The sequence below is a fragment of the Pieris brassicae genome, chromosome 2 (assembly GCF_905147105.1).
Source record: "Pieris brassicae chromosome 2, ilPieBrab1.1, whole genome shotgun sequence".
In the NCBI taxonomy this organism is placed as follows: Eukaryota; Metazoa; Arthropoda; class Insecta; order Lepidoptera; family Pieridae; genus Pieris; species Pieris brassicae.
In genome coordinates, this window is record NC_059666.1 from 10,585,617 (window position 1) to 10,605,988 (window position 20,372).

Consider the following 20,372-nt stretch of genomic DNA (forward strand, 5'->3'; position numbering starts at 1 on the left):
AGTTTTATCTTAGCATATACCAGTCCTAAGATTATATTAGGAACAATAAATTTACAAATACCCTCTTTTTATAAGCCACTGATTGGACCATGTAAAGCATCATTTCTTAAAAAAAAAAAACAACCAAAAAAGTAACAAAAACTACATAGAAACTTAAGCCTCATCATGGAATAAGTATGGGTTTAATAATGTGTGATAAAGTTGGGTTTGTAAAGTAATTGTATATGATTTTAAGGCTTCTGGAATTAGTCACATCAGTTATTTTTAAAATAGTTGAAAAATACAGAATGATATTTTTAAACTAAGGCAATCGTAAATTCTATTCTAAGCTTCTATTCTAAGTCTAAGCTTCATTACAATTGGTTTATTAGTTTTTGATATATGGGTAAACAGACATTTTTCAAGGTGACGTCTATAATATAGTTAAGTTAATAGATAATGCAATTTTTCTAAATTACTTTTAATCAACTTTTTTAATAATAACAATATGTTACCTTACTATGTTCACAAATAAGTTCTGCAGATAACAGCTGTTTTAGCAGTTTATGGAGTGATTTTGTTATAGACAATAGCACATGCAATGCTTCACTGGGAGAACTGCCCAATTGCCCATCCGATATAGCTAGTAAGGCCTAAATAAAAATTATTATAACTACTAAATATTAATAAAATAAAAGAATAAAACAACTGTAAATATAGAATAATAATATTAAAAAGAAACAAAAATATAATTAATTCAATGTGTGCTTCTTTAATAAGAATAAACCACACAACACCCTTTGTTTAATGAAGTGATTTTAACAATTAAAATTAAACTAAGCACTTCTGAGAAATGTACCCTGAGCATTACAACCTAATATGGGCCTCATATGCACTTAACCTAGCTATATTTTAATAACCAGTTTTACCTTAATAATAGATGGTCTATTTAAAAATATTTCAGCAGAAAAGTCACTAAGAAAGACATCTCTGATAAATCTACAGCAACGCCTGGTAGACTTAACAATCTTCAGGGAATCCTCAATAAGGACAATTGTTTTATAGTCAGATGGACTTAATACAACCCATGGAAACAGAAGCACATTTATGCCATTCGTTTGAATACTGAAAGGCAATGTTATAATAAATGGATAACTAATATAATAATGGATAACAACTAATTACTAGCATTTGTGTTTGTCTATTATATCTGTGTATATATTATATTTTGAGTTACCCAACAGTTTGTCAATTTACATATTTAAGTAACCTGTTACTAAAACAAAACTTACTTGTGGTTACTATTATATTCAAGTAAAACAGATTCTGGTTCTGACGTCAAATTTCTGTTTGAGTAACAAAGTTCTTCATTAGGTAATCCTCCCCTTTCAGAATTTGAGCTACAACATTTACATTTAAAAATGTAATACATTCATACAAATGGTTTTACACAATATACAATTTATATGCAAACTTACTTTATACTAGAAGTAGAAGGAATATTAAGTCTTGGTATGTTCATATTATCAGAAGATTCTACAGTATTAAGAAACTTAAGGTTATCTACAATTTCTTCAAATAATTCTAAAGTGTTTCTTTCAACTTTAGGCCTTATTTTATATAAAACTTCTAACATTTGATGTATGTTATATTCCTTTACAGCATAATTACCACCTTTTGTCTGTGAATACAGTATCAATTTAAATATTAAGTTTTTTTGAAGAGTTTAATAATAAATTATATAAAAGTCCATTAGTAAGTTTTTCTGATATATTTCGTACACATACTTTACAAGATAAGTTTCACCTAGATTACCTTTATAAGTTTAAGTAATAATTCTAAGGCTTCCCGCTGCATTGAAGGATGTGGAATATCAAACCAAGCAAGAAGAGCTTCTAAAAGTTCACTATTACTACGTAATTCATCGTTTAAAGTCCAACCTAACTGCATTTTAGCAAAAAGCAGTTGTAAAGAACGCTCACGAATTTCTCGCAATGGGTGACCTAGAAAAAAACTTTAATTATAGATAGAATAGGCCAACTTTAACATTTGAAATAAAAAAATAATCAACACTACTTAATACGTACTCAATTTCTTAGTATAAGTAGAAAGTATTTCATTTGTGTCCATTATTGTGTAGTTTTAAGTTCTTAACATACTGAAACTCGAAAACAAACCAAAAAATTAGTTACCAACAAAAATCATCAAATCAACAAACAAATCGTTAAAACTTGAAAGAGTTTTGCAGCCCGCCGCCCGCACAGACTAGAAAATTACAGCATCACTATTCATTTTGACAGCTTTTAACTTAATGTTCATTAATATTTTTGTGAAATTTAACGTATAACCTAATTCACAAATTAAATGCCAAGAATAAATGAGTTTGACCACGTCAAAACCAACCAAACCGTTCAAAATTTCCAAACACATTAAAGATGTTCTTGATATACGGCACCTTAAATAGACTAAACTTCATTATTGATTATTTTCGATTCTCATAATAGTACAACTATCGTATCAACCCTTATGATATACGGTTTAAGTACTACGAGAACTTTTAATTAAGATCGCCTTATTTTCTAGAAAAAAATTCACGGTTAAAAATAAAAATATTTTTTTTAAAAAGATCGAATCGAATCGAAGTAACTACTTTGACGCCTTGAAATCTTTATCCTGTGGTTTTTGGGTTCCCTACTACATTATAATTTATATGCTCTTTTGGTTTTCTTTTTGTCTAGTGGCTAGCCGGCCTACAGAGGCCAGAGATCGGAGACGGAGCCCTACATTTGTAAACATACGTACATAATTGTTATCTGTGGCCTATTCACATTAAAGCCTTAAGGGTGATTATGAAATTAAATTATATTGTTTGAACTTAATAGAAGTGTTTATTTAAACTTTTGGTAATTTTGTACTTTTGTTATATAAAACATCCTTAGTTTTCACCGACTATTGATTATTAACGATACTTTAAGCCGTCTTTAATGTTTTAATTCACAATTTAATGATGGTTTTCACCTAGTTTCACCCTGGTTTTGGTTTTGTAGTTTTATTTAAAATAATGTTTGTTCCAGATGGCTGATGTTAAGTCTTTGCTAAAAGAAGCAAGGAAGCTTATAGATGAAAAAACTTACAAAGATGCTCAGGAGACCTGTAAAAATATTCTTAGAAAAGACAAACATAATTATTTAGCCCTTGTGTTACTTGGTAAATCATTGCAAGATTCGGATCAGGCTCCATTAGCATATCAAAAAGCAATTGCAAGCAAACCTGATTTACCACTTGCATGGCAAGGATTAGCAAACTACTATGAAAGAAAAGGCGATATTAGCTCTGAAAATAAACTGTTAGATATTTATAATGAAATTTTAAAACTCACATTAGAAGAAGAAAAAGCCTTAGAAATTATCACAAAGCTCAGCCAATTGGGTTGTAAATTAAATGATAATAATGCATTATCTTCAATTGTGAGTTACATACAAAAGTCATCAACTGAGAAACTTGGGAAAGCTGCTGAAGATGAATTACTTAAGCTCTTAAGAAATGGTATCCAGTGTAAACATGGTGACATTGCTTTCATTTTAAATATCCTTGATAAACATGTTACAGTAAATTCCGATATTCAAATTCATTATGCAAAAGTTATCTTACAAAAACTAGATTTTGCATCTGCAGTAGAAGAAGTAATAAATTTAGATTTTTTCTCTAAAAATGTCAGTCTCAGAGAATGGCTATGTAAAGAGTTGTGTTATAATTACATACACGAAAATTCCTTCAAAAACTTTGACATTGAAAAAAATATTAACTTAATTATTCAAGGAATTGAAAATTCTAAATATCCAGGATTATTAAAAAGCATGCTGTATTATGAACAAGGACTTTATGTAGAAGCATATAAACTATCTGTCCCTTTAATAAATTATCAAGTAGTAGATGAAGTTGAAGCTACATTTATAATAAGATGTACAATGATGTTAAATAAATGGCCAGTTGCTCAAAAACTTGCTACAAATTTTTTAATGAAAGTTAAGGAGCCTGCATTTGAGGCAATTTTAAAAAAGTTCTTATTTCTATCCCTATATGAGCAACAAAAATGGGAACAGGCAATGTCTGTGGGAAATGAAATTTCTTTTGATGCATTGTCTGAAAAGGAACAAGCTGCTTTAGCAAAATGCTGTATTGAAAGTAACCAACAAACACAAGATATTGTACATAACCTTCAAAATACTGAATATTTTGCCCAACTAAAAGCTCTCTCAAATATGAAACAGGGAAAATTTGAAGACGCTGTTGCTTTATTAGAGCAGGATTTATCAGGAAATTCACTTAATTTATTTTATTTAGGAAAATGCTATTGGGCATTAAATCAATATGAGAAATGCTTATTGAATTTATTAAAATCGGCAAAGATGAATGCAGAACATGCTGATACTTTTTTATATTTAGGTCATTATTACAATTTCAAACAAGATTTTAACAAGGCTAAAAAGTGCTATGAAAAAGCACACAGTTTAAACAATACTGAAGAAGAAATAATGAAAAGCCTGAGTTATGTGTATTGTAAACTAGATCTTAAAAATTTAGATTTTGAATTATTAAGAGCTAACCAAGATTCATGTGGAGTGTGGGTCAATTTTAGACTTGGTCTTCATTATTTAAATAAAAGGGAGTGGGAAAATGCTATATTACAATTCAGGAATGTTATCAAAAGTAATAAAACTCATGTTATGGCATTTGAATGCTTAGCGGATGCCTACTACTCAAGGGGTTCATATACATCATCTTTGAAAGCATATAAAAAAGTGATTTCTATGGATAAAAGTCGAAAAAATCATTGTTTGACTAGAATTGGTTACATTCATTGTTTACTAACAGAGTATGAAGAGGCCATTGCTACATTTGCTGATGTAATCAAAATAGATCCTTGTTCAATTTTAGCTTTAAAAGGCCTGGCTGAAACATGGATTAAAGTGGCCAAGAAAAAGGCATCTTTTAAGTTATATGGGGCTGCACAAAATTCTGCTCAGTATGCTATTGATTATATCTCAAAAGGTATATGTATAGCCAAGCAATATGTATGTTTTTGGAATTTGTTGGCAAGTGCATTGATTTTTATAACAACATTACCAGACAAGTATTCATTTGTGTACCTAAAAAGTGCATTTGATGAAGAAAGCAATATTTGTAGAAAGGACAAATTAGATATATTCCCACAAGCTCTTGCCTGTTTCTCTAGGGTTGCTAAACTAAACAACCTCAATTGTTCATATGATTTAGCAGTAACTTACCTTGTATTTTATCATGCATCACAGTCAAAGATACATTTACAAATTTCCTATAAATTAGCTTTAGCTTGCATTAACTTGAAACCTTCATCTTGGCGAAATTGGAATTTACTTGCAAAGGTATGTGTTTTAATGAAGAAATTCGATATAGCCCAACATTGTTTTATAAAAGCATTATTAGTTACTAGAAAGTGGTCTGTAGCTAAAGTCTGGTGCAATTTGGGCACTTTGTATATCAAGGTTAAATTGTTTAAATTAGCAAATTATTGCTTTTGGCGTGGACAATCAACTTTGCCATCATATCCCCAAAGCTGGATAGGTCAAGGATTGATTGCAGAAACAATTAGAGAAGAAGAGGCTATGGATTTATTTAGACATGCATCCAGACTTGGCTACCATCCTGAAAGTGCCCTTGGGTATGCAGACTGGGTTTGTAGAACTCTTAAAAATATTAACTACCCAGATAACCGGGAATTGTGTTATATCATAGATGGATTGTATGCTATTACATACAGTATAGATCTTATGGACTGGTTCTTAACATATGAACCTGAAAATGCTTGCGCCTTAAATATTATTGGCATTTTACAAGAGAGAATTGGGCTTCTACAAGTAGCACTGGAGTATTACAAAAAATCATTGCAATTTAGTGAAGAAGATAAACAGAACCTTATTAAACTAAATATTGCCAGGCTTTTGAATAGACTTGAAAATTATGATGAGGCAATTACTACTTACCAAAGTATTACAGAAGCTAGTCTGGATTCTACATGTGGCTTAGCTTTGGCATTATTTAAAAAAGGTTTGTTTGAAGAGTCCTATGCAGCTTATGATACAGCATTACATTGGTTAAGTAATAATGATGATGAAAAATCTGATCTTTTAGTTGCAATGGCAGGTATTATTTACATGCACAAAGGAATTGATGATGCCAAGACAATATTATTTCACAGCATTCAAGTTTCACAAAAGAAGCCTACTCCATTCAGTCTTTTTGCAATTTGTTCTTTGGGAATATTACATTCTGACCAAAGCCTATCTAAGTTGGCTTTAAGTGAACTGCAAAAATACGAAAGAGACAGTAAATTCGGATATGATATTGGATTCTTAAAGTCTTACCTAATATTCTTAAATGATATTGATCATGCAATAAAAATAATAAGTGACTCTATCCATGATCATCCAAGTGATGCTAAATTATGGTACTCTATGGCACAATATTGTTTACAATCACCAAACAATAAATCCACAGTTGCTAGTAGCTGTGCTCAGAGAGCAATTTGCTTGTTTCATAACAGTTATTCTGAATTTAATATAAGTAAAATGTTGGCAACTGCTAGTGTTGCTGAAAACCTATCTGGGAACACTGTAAAGGCATTAATTTTAGCAAAGAAGGGTTTACATTTATATCCATGCCAAACAGAAATATGGGCAGCAACATTGTTTTCAATATTACAAACAAAATATGATAAAAATTGGATTTTTGCTGCATCAAACCATATGAGAAGAAATTTAGATGCAACACGTGCAATGACAAGATGGCTGAATCTACTTGAAAAGAAGTTAGGAAAGTAAGAAAAAACATTCTAACATTATAAAATATAATGATGAACATCCGATGTTGGTTATAAATAAAATACTCCATTTTAATAACAAATTTTATTGAATAAATTAAATTATTTAGATGTAATTTTAAACTTATCACCAACCCTTTTAAATACTGCGAGAAATTTTTCACCATTATTTCTAGACACTTTTTGACCTTCTTCTGTACTTTCAAATAGTTTCTCTACAATTTTATCTTCTTTCTAAAACAACAGATAAAGTTCAATTTAATATTATACTAATTAATAAGCATTATTTCAAAAATAAAACATGCTTACCAGTTCAACATCAGGAATTCTTTCAAATAATTCATGTTCCTCAAAATGCTTTACCATCCATTCATGTAGATCTTTTACATCAGTTATAGTATACACAATACCCTAGAAAATATTTCTTAGTACACACCAAAATTTAAATGGAGATGTAATTATTATATATTTGTAAAAAAAATTAAAAATCTTATGAAAAGACAAAACCATTGCCATAAAGATTAGTAAAAATTAAATCATGTTAAACAGTTTAGCAAAATTTTACTAAAATATATTAACAAATTTACCTGTTCAGCTAAAACATATGCATATTCTGAAAGAAGCCACTTGTTAATTACTCTCCATTTATGTTTTGATTTCTTAAAATGAGGATCGGGGTATAGGAAAAACATTTTTTTTATCTGAAAGCAAATTTAAAATTCAGAAAAATATCAGCATAATAATTGTATAAATAGATAAGGATATTTCTAAAAATGTGTATACTGTATATAACTAATCAAACACTAAGAGTAGGCCTAATGGCTTGAGCTTATTGTGCATTTGATTCATGGCTGTGTACTAATACATTTTGTTATTTAAAATGTCCAATTAACACAAACTTATATGGTGTAGGCAAACATTGCTAGGAAACTAGCATATCTATAAAAAAATTTTTTATCAAGAACCAGGTGCAATTTGAGACCAGCATCAATAGTGTTACAACATCATTAAAAGTGATAACTAATCATTTCTTAAAGATATTTTGTGTGTGATGTCTTAATATATAGCTTGATATACAAAAATGTTAGCAGAAAAAGGTAAAATCAGTATAGGTGGCAGAAACTTTGTACAAAATAAACAGTTCAGAGACTACCATACCTGACCCTTATGGAAGAAATTAGGTAAATATTTCATAGCATTTGTTCGTAATACAGCAATATTTTGGAACTTTTCTGGATTTTGTGTTCTAAGAGCTTGAATTCTGTCATTTACATAATCTGATACCTTTACTCTTATTTCTAAGCCCAATATCAGACTTTTTTCAAACATCGGTGAAAGTGTTACTGAAAAATGAGATATAGAGAAAGATATAGAGCTTTATTATTTCAAAAGGTAAGAAAGACGAAATTCTATCATTAGTATAGTAAACTGTACCCACCTAAAAGACCTCCATAACCACAACCAACATCTAAAAATTCAACTAGCTTGTTATTCAAACCCTTATTTAAATCAGGGTATAACTCTGACCAATCGTATTCGTCAGGCTTTGAAGGGCTGGAAGTTTAAAACTATTTCATTACCTTAAAACCATTTAATTTACAGCATATAAATAAGTTATTGAACTTAACCTACTATTCAAAACAATGATCTGCCATCGGGTTGGAGTGTGCTCGTTGGCGATAATATTTTTTTTGAGGAAGAGCCATTTTGCTGTTAGTTATACCCTTAGTTGTAGGCTAGAAAACAGAATATAAGTATATTAAATTATTATAAAATTTTACAATAACAAAACATGATGGCAGGCCATGCTTGAATAATTTTGAACGTTTTCACGTTTGCACAGACCAATTATAAAGATGTTTTCAAGTTTAATGTTACTTTGACATTACTTTTTTATCAATGTGACAGCTGACTGTAGCGTTGACAATTTGAAAAAATCATGGAGTTTTTATATTTCTTTCGTTGACCATTTCTGCCATTGTATTAGTTAAATATTTACTAAAGATTTGTATTATGAGTTTATTGTTACAGTCCAGTGTTGCGTGGTGTTTTTAATATGTGAGGTGTGAAAATGTTAATAGAGCGAATTATAGAGCGAAATCATAATTTAATACAGCAAACCAATACGTAAAAAGCTTTGTTAGTGTTGTGTGATGTATATGAATTAAAATCAATGCTATAAATCGTTATTACTGGTAAGTAATTACTTTAATCCTGTAGCCTAATAAGCATATTTATAAATCTAGTATTTAGCGCACTAAGCAGGAGTTTCAATATTTTTCTTGAACTTGGTTATCAAAATATAAACTTCGGTTTTAACAGATAATAGAAATTAAAGACAGGTGCCCAGATGAGTCAGTCATTTATTAAAAAAATCGAAACAAACTTGAGTGGACTTCACCAGTAACTGTAATTTATTTTTAATATAAATTTAAAAGTGAGCTTTTTTTTAGCTTATAAAAAGGAGATAATTTTTAGGAAAATATATATATTAATAATATAATAAAAATATATATATTAATATAAATATCAAATGACCTTTTATGTTACAAGTAGTATAGATAAATAAATGCTATTCTGGTATAATTGCAAGTTTATGTGTGTAGAAAAGAAATCTCCTAAAACCATACTGATACTTTTTGGAAAGAAAAGTTTAAATCACTTGTTAAACCATATACCAAAAAACTTAGTTCATTCAATATAAATTTGTAATGTTCTTCATTCCACATTCAATAATGTTCTTCTCTTTGGTAGTATAGTCCATACTGCTTGATTCCATGAATCATTTTATGTATATTTTTATTAGAAACTTGTACAAGTACCTCATTTCTACATAATTTAAAATAAATTGTCACTGAAGTTTAGGTTTAAAATATGTGTAAAGTAGTTTTAGATTCTCCTTTAATGAAAATGATTATAAAATTGAAGAATTCAAAATTGTAAATGCTAATCTGTTCATATTACTTATTACTTACATATTACAAAATAATTATATTTTGAGGGGATTAAAATTTGGCATCCACAGACATACTCAAGTTATTTAAAAATTCTCTACCAGTATTTTTTAAATGTAAATTTCCCAACGAGTGATTATTTTGACGTGGACGCTTATCCACGTGCACTCGTCACTTCGTCGGTTTAGGTTTGTCATCGCTAGCCGCAGTCTACAAGCGGCGTCGACTGCGACAGACGCCCGTCACTCAAAGGCTAACAAACCGAGTGTTATCATTTAGCGGAATTCTCGATACCCAATCGCTATTGTTTTGTGTTCCGTTTTATTAGTGATATAAACATGAAGAAAGCGGACTCCAACGCGAGCATAAAAAGGTGTTCGACGTCAGCGCGGTTCACAGACAGTATATCCTCGTCTGATGAACCGGAATCGGAGAGGTTACTAAGCCTGAAGCAACCCACGGTTGTAGCATCAGGGGCACGGCGGGAATCTCTCACAGCACCACCGTCCCCCACTGAGTACGCTAAGAAGCGCGACAACCCCCGCCATCACAATTACATGAACCATCTGCATCATCTCATTCACTGGAGAGATAAATGGAGTGGTGAACCTCATAGAGCACACGAGGTACAGAGGTTAAGGCAATTTATTATTAAGCCCTGGTGAAACAAGCATGACTGTATTGTATTGTACATTCGTTGTTTACCTTTAATTGTATACGCTCCTATACTTCCATTACACGCGAATACCACATATTGCATATTAAGATTGTTTATTACTTTTCATACAATATTATCAAAACTTGTAAGAGCCTTACCTTAAACAAGTTTTTGTGCTAGTCTTTAACCTTCATTCGGCTAAAGAGGCACCGTATTCGCGAATTTATCGTTTTTTTAATATTCTAACATCACAAAGCAAACATTAAGCATTATTTATTTTATAGTATTTTAAATTTGAAGAACGAAATACGACGTGACGTGACCGTGGCCGTAATCATAAGGTAAAAACATAATCGAATGAGAACATGACGACGAACAAGGCCGTAAATCTAACCCAATGAAATGAAATACAAAAACATGATTCTATAATCCGCCAAAAATTTCATAGAAAATATTAAGGCGCTCTATTTTGTAATCTATAAAAGTAGCTTAATTATTAGGTATAAGTAAAAAAACATCTAAAGTCAATTTAGTATATATTTATATTGAATTATGGCTTATTGGCTGTTAAACTTGTAATGCTTTTGCATTATATGCGCACAAACAACCTTTTGTTCTTGAAATCTAATAAAGAAGTATGTTTATCTATTCCGTCCATCCTTCAATGTTACGATTGCATGCGCATTGATAAATTGTGATGACAACATAAACTTAACAACACAACTGCGTGCCTCCTATTTAATCCAGACAATTGACTTTATAATCATTCCAAGAACCGACCAGTAGAGTTTTATAGGCAATGAGGCATTGAGCTAACCAACTTCAACGTTCACTGCTTCTTTTCACCGGCAAGCAGATTGTCTCTCTACCACCAAACTAACAAATGAGCTAATATGAATATGAAGATGGTTCGATAATAAGCTAAATAAAATTGGATAGTAAAAAAATTGCTCTATTAAATTTTACAATTTCTTGGATAGGTCTTGCTCTCGTAGGTCAAAAATGTGTTGGATTTTGATACATGCGAGTTTATAAATATTAATAATATAGCCTTTATATTCCGATGATCTGTGTTATTTAATATATTTTCACTACAGTATATCTCGGAGTTAGGTGTGCCTCTCTTACCCTCTCCACAGTTGTCTATCCTTTTCTATTAACTAAAATATTCTTCTGCTGTTAAGTTGAGGTCGTCTTCCCATCTTTTGCATTGTTGACCTCTTCTTCTTATACTATTTCTTCGGGTACTATTCAGTCAATATTTTGCTCTATTTTTCATGGCGCCTCCGTAGCATATGGTCTTTATAGATCTCTTTTCGGTGTTTCTTTGCTTGTCTAATTTTCTTATTCTCAGCATGCTTCTTTCCATTGTTATTTGGCAGTGTGCTAGCTTGTCTCTGTACTGGTTAGTGAGTGTCCAAGTTTCGCAGACATAGGTAAGGCAGGGTAGAATTCAGGTGTCAGAGACTTTACTCTTTATTAATTAATATTATTGTAGTTAAAATAATGTCTGAAACCGAGTTGATTTAGTTTGCAAGGCTCTCAGCCGAAACTCTTTTGTTTGTATGAAAGGCCACGCTAATAATAAGTATACGCTTGGGGTAAATTTATATTAATATCTTTTCATTGAACTAATTAAAGCATATAAATCGCGTTATTGTTCATTAGAATACCTTGTACAAATGTTGGTTTTCTTATCTGTCACTTTATAGCAGGAAAAATCTTGAGCAAACATGATTATCACAAAGTTTGTACGTGTCTCTTTGTGAAAATTGTGATCTTTATTTGTCGTTTTAATTTGTAATATCATGCGTAGTGATGAATTCACTTGAGATTTCAATTCGATTAGTAGTCAAGGATACAACGTCACGTTTGTTATCAATTCCACTAATTTCTTCTGTAACCTTGCTTCAGCTCACACCCTAAACGATAGCTAATCGACCCAGTCGTACTTTTAATTAGTAATACCTACCTTTCTATATATACTGTCTGAATGAAATATCTTTATTGTATACAATAAAAAGGCTATTTAGGTAAAAATAATGTGCACTTGGATTCCCTGTGACCTGCTTTAGCTGGTCTGTTTCTTTTGAGATGTTACCTACTTGACAATTATTTCTCAGGCATAACACATTTTATAATTAAATTATTTTTGAACAATTATAATATTGTTACGAAGACGGGTCGACTGCCATGTTTCTAGATTTTTCCACTAGTTAGAGAACTTTTCAGCAAGCTGAAATATGATTTCTGACCGTTTCAGGAGAGGGTCAATCACATATTAGAAAATTGTAATTTTCATAATGTTACCCTAGTTTTCAGGAAGCTGAAACCTTTTTTCAGTCGGTTTCAGAACATGTGTAGTCGAGTGGTGCAGTTTTCAGGAGACCCGTTTTCAGGCGTTTCAGGCCTAGTTATACCCCTTTGATGAAGGAATATTCTAGACCGAACTTTCTAGGTGTGAGACAAGGACGAAATGATACGAGAGAGAGAGAGAGAAGATCAGAACTTTCTCGAAACTAGACGAGCACTCTAGAACGCCGTACGACAAGGACGGAGCAACGTGCGAAAGAGACAAAGAGTGCGAACGTTCTAGAATTGTGAAATCGCTACTCAGTAGCAAGCCCGCCTAGAAAGTTCTCGAATATTGTTTAGAATTATTCCCAGGGATATATAGGCGAGCCGAAACGCGACTAGTCACTTAGTTTTGAATGCGATTACACGAGAGAAACACCGAAGCGATAAAGTGCGAATAAAGTGAATATAAGTGATAAAGTACTGTGTGAAGTGTGCATAAGTGAAGTATTTAGTGACTGTGTTTTTGTGTGTTATTAGTGAATCTCTGCAATTAATTTTGTGCCCATAAATTCCTCATTGATTTTTCAAGAAATAAACCCTTGAAGAAATCTACGGCATTTTCTATCCGATCCCCTAGCTCGTAACAATATTTTCTGTTTTAGCATAGGACAGGATGCGATGTTGTTTAAGATTATTAGTGAACGTATGTACTTTTGAAACTTTTGTTTTTAAGAAAGTGGATAAAGATGAAAGGGCCTCTGAAGGTGAAAAAGCGAAGACGAAGAAAGTGCGTTTTTTGGGTTGCTTATATTATAGGTTTACGTTTTGTCTGATGTCGTATTGTCGGTTTTACAAAAGTCTGATTATTAACCGTTAAAAGTTTTGTTTCATTGTACATTTTTGAAGTTAAGTAGCGTTTATGAAACTATTGTGTTGTGATTGTGTTCGAATTCAGTAATTACTGTCAATGGTTTACCAAGCTGCTGTTTATTAATGCTGTTGATAAAATTACCTGGGGGTAAAAATGTAAAACAAGAACATGTTCGATTGTGATTAGACAAACGTAGATACGATTAGACGTAATATCACGACATCGTGCCGCATATCAACGCGTCTGGTGCTGTTGGCCAATCACAGTTAAACGACGCGAGAACGGTACGTCCGGCTCCTCTTCACATGTGCGTAATATTCATAATGTGTGGAAAATTTATCCATCGGGCTTATTAGTATTTCCACCTAAATTCTATATCTCTCTTTTCAGTCGGTAGCTCATGTCTGAGCATCGTGGTCAACAGGCAAACATCTGGAGCAGACAATCTGTTTCTACCGGTTTCTGTCCAGCGCCTCTCTTATAGCAGTGTATAGTTTTGAGCATGATGAGTCTTTCAATTGAACGGTCTATCTGGTTGGCTGGCCACGTGATCTTTTGTCTTCTGTGTTACCAACCACGATCAGTTTCTCCAAGTTCGGATCGCGTCTGCGCATTGTATGCCTGTAATAAGCTATCGGTATAAACAAACAATAATAAAAATCAGTAAAGTACTTAATAAATAAAAAAATGGAATCTTTGAATGATTTGTTGACATACGGAAATTATTAATATCTAATCTTTATCTTGGATTCGTATTGCAACTGTAATGATACAGTTTTTTTATAACACATGATAGGCATCCAGCCGTGACCTTGCTATAAAGCATGCTATATGTAGTACTAGTAGTAATTGTTACCAGACGTAGATTATAATAGAAGGGCCTTTTCGATGTTTTGTAGGCGTGTTGTATTTAACGCCCGGTCGTAAATAAAATGAACGGCGGAAAAAATCTTGAATTAAAAAAAGTTAAATAAAGGTTGACAAAATTATTTTTTATTTTGTTGCTAATACTAGGTGTATTGCTAAAAAGCGATTTCTAGAGAGTAATATTCAATCCAATCTTCGCCTTAATATATCCAACGTTGTCTTTATGGCAATATTCCGGTATACAATTTAAATAATAAATGTTTTGTCTTGGTTTTGGCTGGTAAACATGCGAGTTTCTCGGCCAACTTCAGCCGTACCATTTAATTCATGTAAATTATAATAAATCGGTGTTAAAAGCCAAATGCCTTATTCGGGTATATTAGCATACCTAGTAGAAACGTCTGTTGACAATAAGTGTTCGATCGATGTCTAAAGTTGTTGAAATCAACAACAAGTTTACGCCGTGTTTTTTACAAATTTTCTTTAAATATCCTCAACTTTTGGGGTTGAGACATGTTGTGAATTGTGATTTGAACGTACGATCGCACGATGAGAGTCAAACGCTTAACGTCCCCAGGCCCAACCTACTTATTTTGTATTACGATAATATTATAAAGATAACTAAAGATTATGACTGAATAAATTATTTATAGTTTGGTATTAAAAGAGTTGGAGAACATAACGTTCCTTTCCAAAACGTTCATATTTGTTGTTTATATATTTCAATTAACAAATGCTCATGTGAAGACCACTAAAATGCATTCAGACGTGTCTAGGTTTATACATGTATTAAGTACTGAAGTGTACACGCAATTTGTTTGTTGAAATACGATTTTCACCTGGGTTACTGCCAAGACACAAGTGAATTATATATTATACATTGCATAAACAGAAAATTAAATCAGATATTATGCAATGTTGAGAATTTCGCGCACTTATCAGTATATGCCCATCAATCTTGATAATAACACATCAAAACACAGTAAAATGTATTAATAGTTTAAACATATTCGAAGTATATATATCATATATATCAGTAGGTACAGTCGCTCAGTCTTACCGACGACAAAATTGCTATTTCGTTTTAAAAATGGCTTACGATCAAGATGGAGACGGACATATGTTTTAAAGACTATGTAATCCTTTTTAAACCAATATTATATTTTTTATATATTCCCAATTACTCAAAGATGCCTGCTCCATCATGAGCACCAGGAGGAATGGGGGAATATCACATCTGAAGCGATTTCGGTTTATTGCTTTCGGAAAACACAATTTGCTGTATCAACCTGATGATGAAGAGAATGCACTACGTAGTTACGTATTTTGCATATCAAAGTCAATTATATAAAAGGCTATAAAAAATATAAAATTATTTAAAATCGTTTAAAATCCATTTGTCAAGAAATAAACTAATATGTAAATGGATGTATACTAAAAATGCGAGATTTATGTAGACAGCATTACATACAATATGAATACATGTTATTCTCTTTGATGAGATTTTCTAAGTAATATGTGTCGTAAGTAGAAAGTGTAAGTTATTGAAATGGGATAGCTTGTGAGACTGATACGATGAGATATTCTTTTGTTATGAAAATTTATTAAGTCTCAACGGTGCTAAGACCTACGCTTTGAGACAAAAACGTCAATAATTTTGTTATTAATAAAGTCCATTGTTATTATTAATATAAAAAATGGGTGTGTGTCTAAGACGACGCACGATTGGAGTTTACTCCTTACGAACGATAATTATGATATATATCGAATAGAAAAAAAAGGGTAAATGAACGCATCTGCTAAAATGATAAGAGAAACAAACATATATCTGTAATTATTCGGATTATTTATATTACTTCAATAAAGCGTATTACATGAAGTATGTTACAAAACAATATAAATAATAATAATTATAACAATAATAATTGTGTTCAATTTATACAAATCCAATTTTAGAGAGAGAATGAGATGGAATCATTCTTTTACACGTTCAATCCTACAGATATATATGTTTGTCTCTTTCTACGTAACGCTTCAACTTTTCGTTTTACACTTGATTTTACTCCTCATAAAATTTCCGTACCGGGCCTTATAACTCAAATCGTTTCTTAAGGAGTCAACTCCAAAAAAAGAAGTTTGTACATTATTGCTCCGCTATATACATGTCATAATATTTTCTGGCTAGCGGTTACTTGCTTTAATAAGGATGCTATATAGTTTTTGAGATTTCCTTAAGCAAACAAAATTACACTCAGTTTCAAAATACTGTAGGCCTAGATTATAATATACTCGAGGTCCATTCATATTCATTCATTCAAAGGCTGTGGACTGGCTGTGGAAGGCTGTGTGTTATATTGTGGACTTGCCAGCGAATTGTTAACAACCTCAATACCGCCTGTGTCATAAATATTAAACTGACAAAAGGTCCGACGGACAAAAGTCTTATTTCTTGCCTAAACATGATGAAAATTTTTGCTTAGAAATCTTTTCATAGTGTAAGTCGCAATACTTTAATTAAACACCAATATTTAAAACAACGTAATAATAACGGATTATAAATTTTAAAGTCATTGTTTCAGGCTATCGGCGATTTACCCTTAAAAAGTTTTATTTATAGGTGGTACTAAATATGTCGAACTACTATGGTTTGACGGAAAATTTTACCAAAGTCTTAATATACAGCTGAGTAGTCATTATTGGTTCCAGTAATTATTGAACACAACGAATTGTGATACGATTCCGTTCAATTGCCTTCATGGAGAATGAATCAAACATTTTCATTGTTTGTTTAGGTGTATGAAGGACGCGCGTTTGTGGTTTCTGCTTTCGACTCGAATAGAGTTCTATTTCGTATTCACGAACACATACACTATTGATCTGTATGCAAAATTATATTTTGAATCTATTGTTTAAAATGTAGATGTACGCCATCTGTTGGACACGTTCGATGTTACGTGGTCGTACAATTTTTTACGTCGCATTGATGTTCAGTATCGTCGCTAGGTGGCGTTACTGACCGTTAATAAATTTTACATTAATACTACATATTTGTTATCACAAAAAGCTTTGATTAGCTCGAAAATATATGGCCGCTTTCGAAATGCAGTGTAATAATTTTGTGTAATTTAAACTGCTTGTACATAAATACAGTTGTTCCGATATTAAGTAAAGCACGAGTAGTACACAACAAACAAACGAATGATAGGAATTGATAAGCTTCCCGAGTACTTTAAATCATTCATTATCAATACCTCTTGAACAGAGGGTCACAGGACGTAAACAAAATTTTAATTGGCTACCCTCAATGACGTTTCTGGGATTGTGATAGTTTCAAGTGATGTGAGTGAGATGCTTTCATGGTATAACGCGCCTTCGACGTCTGGCTCCGAGCGGAACCCGCTCGTGATACCGATAAGATTGCCAAGGAATTATGGCAGTGTTCTTCCGTATTACCGTTTTGTGAGGGACACTATTAGGGATTCAATTAATAATGAGGTACGTGTTTTGGTACCATTAACAAGATTGTTTATTTAGTATGAAGTATTGTTAGGTGTGTTTATAATAATTAAATGTTTTAATTAATGATTTGGATACATTTCTAGTAGACAAATTATACATAGATTTAATGATTCAGTGTCTGCATGCCTGAAACCAATCGTTTCCCTGGCAAGGACCCTCGGACTAAATAATCCATGGTGGGGGCGGCATTTTCTATACAATCCTTGTTTGTTGTTTTTTTTTATATTTTACAAGCTAGAAATTAAGTAATAGGCACTTGTGTGTTAGCGTAACATATGGGTGATAAATAATCCATAAAATGATAAGGAACAAAATATACTCCGTTGAAATATACTCAGTATTCACTGTTGTATGAGCAAACATTGTTGCATCTCTAAGGTCGTGTTAATGTGTACCCAGGATATCTGATAAATATACCTTTATACAGTTAATATTGACTATATTAATAAAGCTGATTTCGTGCTAATTACACTACTCTTTCTTGTGGAAGGCGGTCGAAACTGCCAGAGTTAGTAATTTATTACAGCAAACATCTTTATCCTTAAACAAACTTTGAGTTTACCTTACATAAATTATTGGGTCTACTTAGCCGCGTTACGAGATTAACGGAAGCATTATGGTGTGAGATTTTGTTGAGAAAAGATCATGGATAAGAATTAGAAGTGTGTAACGTGAAATGCTTCGTGTATCGTCTTTCAAACGGACGTTTAAGGTTTTTTATATGTATTTTTGTTATATTACCTATTTACTACTACTACTTTGTCTTAAAGTGAGTTTTGCCTTTGAGAAAAGAGAACGCGGCCTTTCGACGGTCTTCTGCTGCTCCTTGCTAAACGTCTAGTTGGAGATCGCGCAAGGCGCTATCCACGGCGTCTTTTCTGATATGTGGGCGGTCCGATTTATACTCTGCCCCATTCTTTCAAGGTAGAAAGTCCAGCGGAATTATTTGGCTTCGTTTTTCCCGATGGTGTTGGGTTGGGGTATGGTACCCCCATTTCTTCTGATTTTCCAACCTCCATCTTTGTTTTTTAAGGGCCTAAAATTATTTTGTAAAGTACTTTTTTATATAATGTTAATGTAACATTAACAACAAGACTTTTTAAGCTAACTAACTAAACAAATATAAGTCCAGCATTGAATCCAACATCGCTGATTAAGCTAATCATGTATTATCAAAGCGGAAGACTAAAAATTAATTTAAAAAAATAATTATGCTTATCAAATATTGAACTAAGCTACAATTCAGATTTTTGTGATATAGATTATTAAAAATTGGATTGCAATGAACAGAGATTATTTCTATATTTAGTTGAACATAATATATAGAATGATATACATAAAATATTATATTTTTTATGTATTACATTCTCCACTAATGCCTCATTGTTTCCTGGTAAGCCATAATCTCATCTCTGACCCGTGTCAATCAAGTTTGTGAGATGCATTTAACATACCACACGCATTTTATTTTGAAGCCTCAAAAATATGGTTGGATATGGCAGTCCGCAACGAATGAACTTTAAACTTATTAACTAATTTAATTTTTAGTGAAACAATTGAACTTTCAAATTTTACGTCTAATGTTAAATTCATCCATGCAAGGCCGTTTATTATTATTACTCATAGCATCGGGATAGTGTTAAAATAATAATAAACAGATAAAAGGAACAAGGAACAACCCATGTCTTAATTTTATTGCTTTATGACAGGATTCATAGTCACGAGTCGACAGTCTACTTCGAATCTTATAATAGTAATAACAGTAGACAAGTAAAACTGTTTAGGTTGTTTACTAAAATGAAATTGTTTACAGGATATTTTCGTTTAAATACTCGCGTTAATATAGTATTAGGGCGTTTATAAATGTATGTATTAACAGGATAAATTAAGTCTCCGGTCTCAGCATGACTGGGCAGTAATCAATCCTGAGAGCCCGTTATTATTTTTGCCTCGTTGCGCCTCGGATCTTCAACTTCATTGCTTGCTCTATTTTTAAACTTATAGACAAGATGTTGCATTGTTATGTAAGGTTTTTAAGAGTTGAATTAACATGTATACACTTAATTTCGTTGTTTTTGACGTTATCGGACCCTTAGGAAGTTAAAACATCGTTAACATTTGAATCTGACATTTCAAGGAAAAATCACCTAATGGTTTATTAACGGAATGCTTGATTTAATATTGATTATGATTTTATAATTTTAAAATCAACACATATATCTAATAATTGATTTTATGTAAGGAAATATAAGGTTCACTTTAAATAATGTTTATTTATAGTTCAAAGCTTACAACGCAACGTGTTGTTTACTTTTTCAATTGAAAAGTTTGCACGTTTAATTTAGAAGCAAAACAAGAAATAAAAAC

The 20,372-nt window shown here is 31.8% G+C and overlaps 4 protein-coding genes across 14 annotated transcripts in view; 2 read left to right on the plus strand and 2 right to left on the minus strand.

Moving 5' to 3' along the window:
• LOC123717817 (rotatin-like) overlaps positions 1-2,357 on the minus strand; it is a 41,602-nt gene extending 39,245 nt beyond the window's left edge. For 2 of the 3 annotated variants that reach the window (XM_045674052.1, XM_045674035.1), the window contains exons 1-6: positions 2,067-2,357; positions 1,795-1,982; positions 1,458-1,660; positions 1,272-1,379; positions 909-1,104; positions 495-632 (exon numbers count right to left, since the gene is read on the minus strand). In XM_045674052.1, coding sequence (XP_045530008.1) covers positions 495-632; positions 909-1,104; positions 1,272-1,379; positions 1,458-1,660; positions 1,795-1,982; positions 2,067-2,109 — 876 coding nt within the window. In that variant the 5' untranslated portion in view covers positions 2,110-2,357. Of the gene's footprint in view, positions 1-494; positions 633-908; positions 1,105-1,271; positions 1,380-1,457; positions 1,661-1,794; positions 1,994-2,066 lie in introns of all 3 variants that reach the window. The other variant, XM_045674042.1, reaches the window with a different exon arrangement.
• A 111-nt stretch (positions 2,358-2,468) lies between these two features.
• LOC123717833 (tetratricopeptide repeat protein 37) lies at positions 2,469-6,915 on the plus strand. 2 transcript variants are annotated; one of them, XM_045674065.1, is made up of 2 exons: positions 2,469-2,822; positions 3,054-6,915. In XM_045674065.1, the coding sequence occupies exon 2, from the start codon at positions 3,054-3,056 to the stop codon at positions 6,837-6,839; it is 3,786 nt and encodes a 1,261-aa protein (XP_045530021.1). In that variant the 5' UTR covers positions 2,469-2,822; the 3' UTR covers positions 6,840-6,915. The 2 variants fall into 2 exon arrangements, with proteins under 2 accessions (XP_045530021.1, XP_045530031.1); XM_045674075.1 differs by lacking the exon at positions 2,469-2,822 and adding an exon at positions 2,843-2,882.
• LOC123717847 (tRNA (guanine-N(7)-)-methyltransferase) lies at positions 6,915-8,688 on the minus strand. Its single transcript, XM_045674101.1, has 6 exons — positions 8,471-8,688; positions 8,277-8,392; positions 7,997-8,181; positions 7,426-7,539; positions 7,148-7,249; positions 6,915-7,072 (listed from the first exon to the last, which is right to left on the minus strand). The coding sequence occupies exons 1-6, from the start codon at positions 8,542-8,544 to the stop codon at positions 6,941-6,943; spliced, it is 723 nt and encodes a 240-aa protein (XP_045530057.1). The 5' UTR covers positions 8,545-8,688; the 3' UTR covers positions 6,915-6,940.
• Positions 8,689-8,799: 111 nt separating this feature from the next.
• The window catches only part of LOC123719962 (kinase D-interacting substrate of 220 kDa B), a 37,706-nt gene continuing 26,133 nt past the window's right edge, over positions 8,800-20,372 (plus strand). For 3 of the 8 annotated variants that reach the window (XM_045676312.1, XM_045676314.1, XM_045676313.1), the window contains exon 1: positions 10,002-10,426. In XM_045676312.1, the coding sequence (XP_045532268.1) occupies positions 10,131-10,426 (296 nt within the window). In that variant the 5' untranslated portion in view covers positions 10,002-10,130. Of the gene's footprint in view, positions 9,034-10,001; positions 10,427-17,548; positions 17,982-18,617; positions 18,718-20,372 lie in introns of those variants that run through there. The other 5 variants (XM_045676320.1, XM_045676315.1, XM_045676324.1 and 2 more) reach the window with 5 other exon arrangements.

Bases quoted from the DNA above. Each gene is read 5' to 3' on its own strand.
- LOC123717833 (XM_045674065.1), top strand. From the start codon at position 3,054: ATGGCTGATGTTAAGTCTTTGCTAAAAGAAGCAAGGAAGCTTATAGAT.
- LOC123717847 (XM_045674101.1), bottom strand. From the start codon at position 8,544: ATGGCTCTTCCTCAAAAAAAATATTATCGCCAACGAGCACACTCCAAC. The intron at 7,540-7,996 runs GTATGGTAGTCT...ATTTGCTTTCAG, and splicing joins ATTTCTTCCATAAGGGTCAG to ATAAAAAAAATGTTTTTCCT. The intron at 7,073-7,147 runs GTAAGCATGTTT...CTGTTGTTTTAG, and splicing joins GAATTCCTGATGTTGAACTG to AAAGAAGATAAAATTGTAGA.